Here is a 10,076-nt window from a genome sequence, read left to right as displayed (position 1 = left end):
AAACAGGGTGTAAACTGGCTAGCTGACTTGCTTCCATTGTGTTGGAAGAAGCCTGTCTGGTGACCCGTGGTGATCTCCAGGTACTAAGCACGGTCCCGGCTTTAGAGCCCAAACAGATTGTCAGGAACACAGCAACAAGCAATTACAGGGGTTGTTTTGGATGCTCAGCGAATCCTCTAACTGCAACCTTGTCACAAATCGAGCCTGGAAAAGAGAATGGAAAGGAAAATCCTGTGGGGAAATGGGGAAACGAGGGGCTCCGCGACCGATAGGCGGCGGAGGGGCAAACCGGGAGAGGTGGGTGGGGACGGAGGTAGCTCCCTTTGCCCGGTCGGGCACACCCTTTCCCCGGCGCGGCGTGGGTCCGTGGCCTTGCGGCCGCGGGGCTCCTCACTGTTCTCCATTCATTGTTAGCAGAGGCAGGGGCGTTCCCTGGAGCCCCGCACCTCCTCCGGGAAGGCCCCGAGGGCTCCCCAGCCCCACCCAGGGCCGGGCCGCCGTCCCGCGGAGGTCCCCGCCGCCCCGCCATTGTTCGAACCCCACCCCTGCTGAATATTCACGCGGCGCGGGCGAGGGCGAGAGCCGGGTTCCGCCCGCTTTCCCGGCCAGAGGAGGAGGAGGCGGGGGTAGCTGCTCGCTCCTCCTCAGAAGCGCCGGTCGCTGCCCCGCGTCCCCGCCCCCGCCCCCGCCTCCCGCGGCATCTTTGTCTCGCGGCCTCGCGCTCGCTCGCCGCACTCTCCGGCGCTGCCGCGGCCCCAGCTCCGGGCCGCTCCTCCGAGGCGGACGGACGGGCGGGCGCGCGCGCACGGGCGGGCGAGCGAGCGAGCGGGCGGGCGCCGGGGTCTGAGGCGGCGGGCGACGCCCAGGGGGTGGGGTGGGGGGCTGACGGCCGCCGCGCCATGGTGTGAGCCCCGCGGCCCGCGCCCGCTGCGCTCCGAGGAGTAGCCGCGCCGACCCCGGCGGCGGCCTTGCCCGTACGGCCCGCGCCCCGGCGCCGCGGAGCTCCTGACCGCCGCGGCTTGTCGCTCTCGGGGCGGCGACCGGGGAAGATGGCGAACGATTCGCCCGCGAAGAGTCTGGTGGACATCGATCTCTCGTCCCTGCGGGTGAGTGTGGCCGCGCCCTGGGCATCGCGGTGGCCGCGGACACCCGCGGGCGCGGCGGCCCCTTTGTCTGCCGGGCGGGCGGGACTCGTCGCGGCGCTCCTGGCCGGCGGGGACCCGGCGGGGCCAGAGCCTTTGTCACCGCCCTGCATCCCTCCGCCCGGCTCTGTCTCTTCATTTGGGGGGCCCCCTTTTAAAACGACCATCTCCCCCTCCTCTCTCTCCAGGACCCGGCTGGGATTTTCGAGCTGGTGGAAGTGGTTGGAAATGGCACCTATGGACAAGTCTATAAGGTCGGTGTGGGGCGCCTTTGTTCCCCGTGGCGTGGAGAAACTTCTTAGGGGACGAGGGAAAGGGTGACGAGACGCTGCTTGCTGACTGGAGGCCATGCCGCCTGGCCAAAGTTGGGAAAGGGGTTTCGCCTAGCTTTTTTTTTTTTTTTTTCGCTTGTGTTCAGACTGGCCTTAAAAGACCTCATTTCCTGGCTTTGAGATAAAGGAAATAAGCCACACAGTTAGGCATGCACTTTGCTTCAGCAAAATAGAAAAGGAATTTTGAGTTAGAAGATGACCAGAGGGTCTCCCCCCTTCACCCCCCCCCCCCATTTTTCTCCAAATCTGGCCTCCACGAAACGTTTGCACTGGTTGGTGAATTAAAATTCAGTGTAGACAGGCCTTGCCTGTGATTCCCCTCAACCACTGGCTGGGTCTTCTTCAAAACTGTCGTCATGCTTCTTCCTGAAGAGTGCTTGCCAGATGACTTGACGTGGGGAGTTTGGGGTTACCTGGAACTGCTTTTCAAAGCTGTGGCCAGCCTGCCCATTTTTGGCGGACAGTATTTTGGGGAGGCCGGGGGTGGGGTGGGGTGGGATGGGGGGGGGAGTGTGTGTTTGGGTCACCGGAGCAGGAAGAATTACAGTGTGAAGATTATAAAATCTGAATTCCAGGAATAACCTGTGTAACAGCTGTGTAATTGAGATAGCAAGGGAGGAGGAGTAGAGAGGGTGCCCGGTTTCACACCCACCACCCCAGGTCTTTCTCTTCCTTTACAGTTGTGGAGACTGTTAGTCTGTGCTGGGTAGTAGCTGGCACCCGATGTGCCTAACTGTGTCGTTCATTCTGTTGAGTGCACGTTCTAGAAGAAGGCTCAGGCTCCCCCCCACCCCCCCCAAAAAAAATGAAGAAAGAAAGAAAGAACTTTAAATTCTCTTTCCCGATTTCTTTCTTGTTACTAAACGTTCTCTGGAAGCTGTCTTCGCCGGGAGAGTTTTCCCGTTGTTAGGACTGGGTCAAGGTTGAGCTACAAGAAAATTATCTTATGAAGGAGGGCTTTGTGGCTCACCATGAAGAATTGTGATTGTTTCACTAAAAATGGGGGTGGTGGTGGAAGCTGACTGCAGACATTTTCTGAGGCCAAATTAAGTGTGGATTCCATTGTCCCTTTTCTGTTTTATGAATAGGGTTTATGTGTCCCCGTTGCTTCTCCTAGCTTTAGTGCCCCCCTTCCCCACTCTGGGACCTGGATGCTGGTATTGACAGGCCATGGTCTGAACTTGAGTCCATATTTTTAGGTGATCTCAAGTGAATTAGCGTGTTTTGTTGTTTAACTGTTGGGGCCCGGGCCAGATTTTTGAATTTGAAAGGCAGCCCTGTTAACAGCCTGCTGGGCTCAGCTGAGTTTGGAAGGCTTTGGAAAATTTTGGAAAAGCTTGTGTTGCAACCCAGAGTGGCTGGTAACTGGCTTAGAGGCTTGCTTCCCAGCCCCAGTGTTTGCTTAAGCACTGCTTGGTTTTTTTCTAACCCAGTTTCTCTGGCCAACTCTGAGTGGTGAGTAGACTCTTCCAAAGGAGTTAGCCAGAGCTTGTTTTTGACCTGGTTACACAGTAGTTGGATTGTTCGGGTCTCCCTGGGTGAGCCTGGAGGCTGTGGTAGCGGAGTCAGCTAGAAGGCCCTGGTGCGGTTTAAAAGGCCTGCCCGGATGAAATTAGTTTTAAGAGGTGGGCACTTGGTGGTGTGAATTTGGGCAGGTTCTTTATTGTTCTCCTCCTCTCTTCTTTCGCCCCACGCTTCCTACCCCAAGGGCTCTGCTAAGCAGTGCTTTTGGGGAGTGTTAGGGATACAGTCTCTAGTGTTCTTGTACTCCACCCTCTGCAGCTGAAGTATCCTCTATGCAAATCTAAGGAATTAAGACCTTGACATAGAAGTTGCAGGTCAACGATAACAAAGTAGCGCTTAAGGTTTTCTTCCCAGGCAGTTACACATTTCCCCTCTTCTTTGAGGAAGTTTTCAAGAGAGCACAGTTTTTATAGCACAGTTTGATAGCACACCATTGATTCTGTTTCATCTGTAGTCTTCTTTTTCCTTTTTCTTGAACTTAAGATAACATTTTATTGATAAATACTGGAGTGTTTCCTCCTTCTTTTTAAACATTGTCACAGTGTTATTCCACACTTAGACACACATCAGATTTTCTCTAGCGTGCACCACCTGCCCTAGTCCTTGCCACTTAGCAGGTACAGGAGCTTGAATTTCTTAGAAATGGCATGTTTCCTTTTCCTTTTAAATGCATAATTTCTAGATCCGATACTGTTGTGCACAGTGGTTTAGTTGCTATTTTTTTCCCTTGGTTGCTTGGCATGGGGTAGTTTTGGGATTAGTTGAATTTATTACAACTTATAAATTTTAAGCATTTTTAGGTTAAGCACTTGGACAACCTAGAATTCTAATTTATTTCAGTGTTTTATTATATATATATATACACACATATATACACACATGCACGTGTATATATATATTCTACATATATACACGTATGTATGTGTATATATGTGTATGTATGTGTGTGATTGAGTGTGTAACCCCATGTATGAATATGTATGTGGGTGGCATGTGGAGGCCTGTGGTTAATGTTAGGTGTCTTTGATTGTTTTCTACCTTACATCTTGTCATAGGCTTTCCACTTACACCCAGATCTTGTCAGTTTAGCTGGTCTAGTTAGTTGCTTGTTCTAGGTTCCCTGTTTCTACCTCCTACATGGGGGGTTACCATGGGTCACCGTGCCCCCTGGGTGCTGGGGATCTGAACTCCTAGCCTTGGATTTGTGCTGTAAGTGTTTTACTTCCTAAGCCACCCTACCTGCCCCTCTATTTTATAGGAACAGAGTGAGGTAGGGTGCTTGTTTTGAGGGGCTGTGCTGAATGAAGTGAGTTTTTTTGAAGATGACTTTGTGAGGATATGGCCTGGTGTGTTTGAACCATATCTGTAGTCTTTTCTTTGAGAGGTAGCTCAGCAGGCACGAATGCTTGCTGTACTAGCACAAGGACGAGTTCGAATCCCCAGCACCCATGTGAAAGCTGGGTTACCTGTTTATGTGGGGTTGGAAGCTGGAAGACCACTGGGGTTTGCCCTCCAGTCTAGCTTCAGATTCCCTGAGAGATTCTGTCTCCAGGGAATGAGGCCGAGTGTGACAGAGGAGGATCTATCTCCTCTGTCCTCTGGGTGGTGAACACAGGCTCCAAACACATATGCATATAACATACTTACCCCAAAGGTAAAAAAAAAAAAACCATTAAAAAATGAATTGAAAGACTACACTTTATACAGAGAAATTTATTTCTAGCCTTAGTTATCTGGATGATTGTGTGGAAAGATACTCATAGATTAAAGCTTAGAAAAATAATCTTTGGGCTGCTTCCTATGTTCAGTGAGCAGGTGCTTGCCTACTCAGAGGTGGGCCTTCAGTTCTGTCCCTAGAAACCTACTGTGTGTGCAGCTCTGGTTACAAGGTTCTATTCAGAATACCATGTAAGAACAATGTCTGTAGTAGTGGTTTTTTTATCTGCTTACTAGTTATCCACATTGAATAAATGGCAAATTACAAGTGTTTTTGTCAGTGAGACAATAATAGCATGGAAGATTAAGACCAGCAAAAGGCTAATTTCCATGTTACTTTGGGTTTTATTTTTCTTCTGAATATTTGGGGATTTTTGCTTTTCTTGGGTAACTACCATTATTTTGTATTTTATGAGCATACTGCCGTCTTGAGAAGTACTTAGTAATAGGCATTGCAGGTGTGGGGGGAGGGAGAGAAGGAGAGAGAGAGAGAGAGAGAGAGAGAGAGAGGCTGAAATCTGGGTGGACTCAGAGGTACCATAGTTTTGGAGGACAGAGCAGATTTGGCCCTGTTTTGCTGACCTTGGAGGAGAGGTGTCAGGCAAACCTGGGCGGCTAAACAGGAAGCTCGTTTAGGCCCAAAGACCTTGATGTAAGGGTAACTAACACTGAGAGTTTGTTTTTGATGATCCTGCCTCTTCAGTTATTATTTAAGGAAGATAGAGGGACAAGCGTGTGTGGCGGATGAAGGAGCGAGAGTGACCATTGGGAATGGTAGTATCAGGAAGGCATTGTTGTTGGACTGCAGTTGAGGAACAACCGTATTCCTGAAGCACTGAGAAGCCTTTAAAAGGTTTTATTGGGCTCGGGGATCCCTAGGGACCTATATCAGATGATATTTTGGGAAGAGCAGGTAGGATGGGTGACTTAGGACCTGAGTCCAGAGAGGGGTGGCGAAGGTCTGAAGCAGGGCAGTGGTGGAGGTGCTAGAGGGGAGCAAGGTGGAGGCAAATGCTCAGGAATGTCTTTCTCTCAGTATTTAACTTGGGGGATGCATGTATGCTTTGGTTCTCCCTTTTAAATGCAAGTTCTTGTCACTAGATTAGGTGGAGCTTTGGCTGACAGGGTAGGAGTGCCCCAATTCCCCAGTTGATTCTGATTGCTGCTCAGGGATAAAGAACCCAACAAGCAGAGCACCTCTTGTTCCTGGTCGGACGTGAAGCCATGCAGTGGGCAGTGAGAATTCTGAGCGTGATGTTCCGTCAGGAGAGTGTTGTGTCAGCTGATCTGTAGCTGAGTGGCATGTTCAGACTTGTTCTGAGACTTGGACTCCCTCACGCTGGAAGGATCCTGGCTGTGGGTAAGGTGGGAGGAAGCCAGCCTGTTGAACAAGTATTGCTGTGCAGCTCTTCAGACTGTCAACCCCAGACTTCTACATGCTGTTTCCCAAAAGCAGGAACATCAAAGCTTGACCAGCGGGCCCTGCTAAGGTGCAGCTTTAACAGTTTCTAAAACATTGTAATAAATATGAACTCATGAATAGCTGCAAACTTGTATTTTGCCTTTTTTTTTTTTAGCAAGAATTGGAGATGTTTATATTTCTGTGTATTAACACAGACTGAAAGTATTATCCATGCCTTTTGATAGAAGTGCATGTGTTCACAGATTGAGCCTGAAAGAACAACAACAACAACAACAAAAAAAAAAACATAAAAAGGTGTTCTCCTTTTGGAGTAGTGTGTCCCAGGAAAGTGGTGCTGAGCAGAAGAATAGTTACCAAAGCAGCTTCCTTTCTTGGGAGTAGAAACATTGTGGTTGAGTGCCTGAAAGGTGGAAGCTTTCGCTTAGGGATTTCTGGGTGGTATTTTGTTAGTTTCTTTGCCCACTGGTGTGAGTGACTGAACTAAGCACGGCCCACACTTGGATCATCAGGCAGTTCTCATTTCTCTCTGCTGTGTTAAGTTCACAATGCCCCTGTTTTATCAGTGCTTTCATTTTTCCCATCATTTATTCCAGTCATTGAAAACAATAGCAGGTAGCAGTAGGACATGTAGTTGCAGAAATTCACACTTTTTGTACCCAGAAAGGCAGGGTGCCGAGACACAGCTCTGGTGAGAGGTGAGCACTGCCATGTGGTCACCCCTCAGGTTTATTCTCCAGCTTAGATGAGGGGGTTTCATGGACAGTAGAGTGAAGTGTTCAGAAGGTATTAGATGGCTTCTCTGTCTTCTGTTTCAGGGTTTGAATTGGTGTTAGCAGTGTCTCTCACAGGGTAGACAGATACCTAGTAGATTGTAGCAGACTGGGTATTTGCAAATAGTTACTTAGAATTTAAGTAGATTTTACACTGTGTTTGGCTTCTCATCTGAATGATCAGTGTTACAATACTAGGGCTGCTGCTGATAAGGGTAAGGATCCCCATGTGCTTCACTGTGGAAGACTGGGGTGACATTAGTTGACTCTGCTCATAGCACAAGGATTGAATCAAGGTAAACTGTTTGGATATGGCAAGATGGATAGGGAGACTGGAGAAGGGCAAGGAAATGCTACATTGTTACCAGTTGTCAGAAATGTATCTGGATTTTAGAATTTTACACCACTGTTTGCCAAATAGAATATGATCTTTTGTATGAAACTGCTTCATTACCACAGACTGCTGGCTTTGTTTGGGCTAAGAAATTTGCATAGTAATGATTTAGGATACATGTTTTCATGAACATATTTTAAAGAACAGCGTTTTAGGACTTTATGTTTTAAGGCAAGGAATGTTTTATGTTTGGGGAGTTTAGAACTAAATTGAGGAGTTAAAAGAAAAATGTATAGTAGTGTTTTTTTCTCTTTTCAGGTACTTATTGTACTGTTTCCTGCATGGGGCTTCTTGTGTGTGTCAGTGCACTGTGGGGAGGGACACTGCTTCCTTTGATGAAGGCCGGAAAGACGGGAGTGGACACAAAGTGACAGCAACCAGCTGTATGTGCAGCAGGCCTCTCTGTGTGGCCCCCAGGACCTCAGCACCTGCTTTCAGACCGTGGAACCAGCACAGTGCAAGCTTATTTTGAGACAGATTCTCACTACACAGTCCTTAATTCATAGCTCTTGACTGGTTAGGAACTCACTGTTTAGACCCTGCTGGCTTTGAACTTGTAGATCTGCCTGCCTCTGCTTTCAGTGCTGGCATTAAAGGCAAGTGCCACTACACTGGCCTAAGGTTGCTTTGAAATGAGGCAGGATCTCCTTAGTTTATCTTTGTAGCTCAGCCTGGCCTTGAACTCAAGGTTCTCCTGCCTTACTTAGTCTCCAGAATAGAGGGGACTGTAGGAATGTCTTACACCTGGCTACAGTTTAGGAGGTTCAGGAACTGTTCAGTAAAACACAGTACAAGCAGATGACTGGAGAATGGGAAGGGAAGATCAGCATATAGAGTGCTGGTGTGTAGTTTCCCACAACAGTTTGCTGTGCGTGTGCTGTGTCAGAAATGATCTTATTGCACACTGATAGTGAACTGTGCTCTGAGAAGCTTGGAGCTGACTTGTAAAACTCATAGGGAGCAGGCTCTTAGCTCACCTGCCTTGGCACATCAGCAGGCTGTTGTCAGTGTCTAGCAGTTAACTTCCCACCACTGAGCAGCCGAGCCAAGGAACCTGTGCTTCCAGCTTTGTGCTTATTGCCAAATACCTCTGGTCTCTGGCATTGTGTCTCAGATATGGCTTCATGTGGACAAGTTATTCTATTACACTTAAATAATTAAAGAAAGAACCCCACCTTGGCATTATAATTTAAAAAAAAATCTGTTATTTATGATAAGGGCCTTAATGTGTACTACAGTTAGAAGCAGAGTAGGGATCAAGAATCCTAGGATGCTTGTTTCAATATCTGGAGCTGTCCTGTCCTTCAGAGGCGTCAGTTTCTGTCCTGTTACCTGCCGCGTTTGATATTTACTGCCATGTCTCCCTATTGTATGTTGGTACCCATTTTTCCTCAGTTTACTAGCTTAGTTCTGCATTGACAGCCTGTGACAGTAGTTGCTGCTCTGAGCTGCTGCAGTTCAAGAGCAGCTGAATACTTGGCTCCTGCACTTGCTCCTTCCATAAATGAGTATGTCATCATTTGGGGCTAAAATGATAGCAGTTTATATTATCAAGACTGTGTAAATATTATTATCTGTGAGCCAACTGGCATATAATGTTTCCTTTATAAACAGTACCCTTCCTCTTACATTCCTTTTCTTTGTTATTGCTTAGTTTTCAATGCTTTGCCGTTTCTTTCTCATTCATACACTTTGAAAGATAAGCTAAATTAATGCCTAGCAAAGTTCAACCTCTCAGCCATTTTCCCTAATGCTGAGTACATAGAATTAATTGTTTCAGATAACCTGTTAATTTCAGCTTTTCCACCCTGGAGCTCCCTCAGAGCTGGGCGGATAAGACTGCCCCTAGACCTGGTGTCCAGCTGTGTCATGGAGTGTCCCTGTTTCTTATGGCCCTTTTTTTGACTTACTATTGATTATGCTGAGATACGTCCTCCACCAGCCTTCAGGAAAGCATGCAGAATGTGAAGCCGTAAGTCACTGCAGGTCTAAAGCACATCTCCACCTCTGTCCTCCATTGGCCTCTGCCATGTGCTGGAGCATCCCTTCTTCTAGGGGCTAACCCTCTGACTCGCCATGGTATGGAGTGATGTCAGAGAGTCACCCAGTTGTGCGAGACAAAGCAAGGGCTGCAAACTTAGATACGTTCTCTGGAGGTTCGCCTTGTACTTCGGATGAGTTGCTTTCTTTCAGGTGATGTTTTCTGGACCCCAGGGGGCAAACTGCCTGACTTGTGTCGGTGTCCGTCTGGCCTGGCATTTGGGTTCATAAATGCTCTGTGTCTCCTTTCGGTTTTCAGAAATTGATAGAAATGATCTCTGTCATAGTCTCTCTTGGTCTCTTTTTCATTCTTTTGTTTACCTTATGATTTCCAGTAGTTCATGGTGCACATGATAACTCCACCACGATTAGCCAGGAGTTATGGCTGTGTTGTAAACTTAGGGGTTGGCTCAGGTGTTTCCTTTCCTCGGACAGTAACAGAAGCAGCATGGAAACAAAGCGTAGTGCAGGCTCCTGTGCTGACTTAGGATGTGCAGGCCCTGGAGGTGAAGGAGAGGAAGGGGGAACGGAGGAGGCATGTGTAGCGTGGTGCTCTGGGGTGCCCTGTGCTGCTTGCAGCAGCTTTTCAAGACAGTGAGTTTGGAAATTGATTTTTCAAGGTTTTTCCTATTTGCTGTAAAGTTGGCCCTGTTGAAGCTTGCATTTTGGTGATTTTTGATCCATTTATAGAGCAGCGCAGCCTTTGCCCCCAGCAGTTTTCATAAGGTGATGGCC

General features: G+C 48.2%; 1 protein-coding gene across 48 annotated transcripts in view; it reads left to right on the top strand.

The window, feature by feature from the left end:
• Positions 1 to 679: 679 nt before the first annotated feature.
• Map4k4 (mitogen-activated protein kinase kinase kinase kinase 4) overlaps positions 680 to 10,076 on the top strand; it is a 139,405-nt gene continuing 130,008 nt past the window's right edge. For 4 of the 48 annotated variants that reach the window (XM_041655874.1, XM_041655834.1, XM_041655835.1 and 1 more), the window contains exons 1-2: positions 693 to 1,106; positions 1,331 to 1,396. In XM_041655874.1, the coding sequence (XP_041511808.1) occupies positions 1,050 to 1,106; positions 1,331 to 1,396 (123 nt within the window). In that variant the 5' untranslated portion in view covers positions 693 to 1,049. Of the gene's footprint in view, positions 1,107 to 1,330; positions 1,397 to 10,076 lie in introns of all 48 variants that reach the window. The other 44 variants (XM_041655850.1, XM_041655856.1, XM_041655837.1 and 41 more) reach the window with 25 other exon arrangements.

This window comes from Microtus oregoni, unplaced genomic scaffold (genome assembly GCF_018167655.1).
Source record: "Microtus oregoni isolate MIOR12 unplaced genomic scaffold, Mior012 000007F_ref0000211, whole genome shotgun sequence".
NCBI lineage: Eukaryota > Metazoa > Chordata > Mammalia > Rodentia > Cricetidae > Microtus > Microtus oregoni.
The sequence above is the reverse complement of the archived record's forward strand: the minus strand, read 5'-3'. Positions and strand labels throughout refer to the sequence as shown.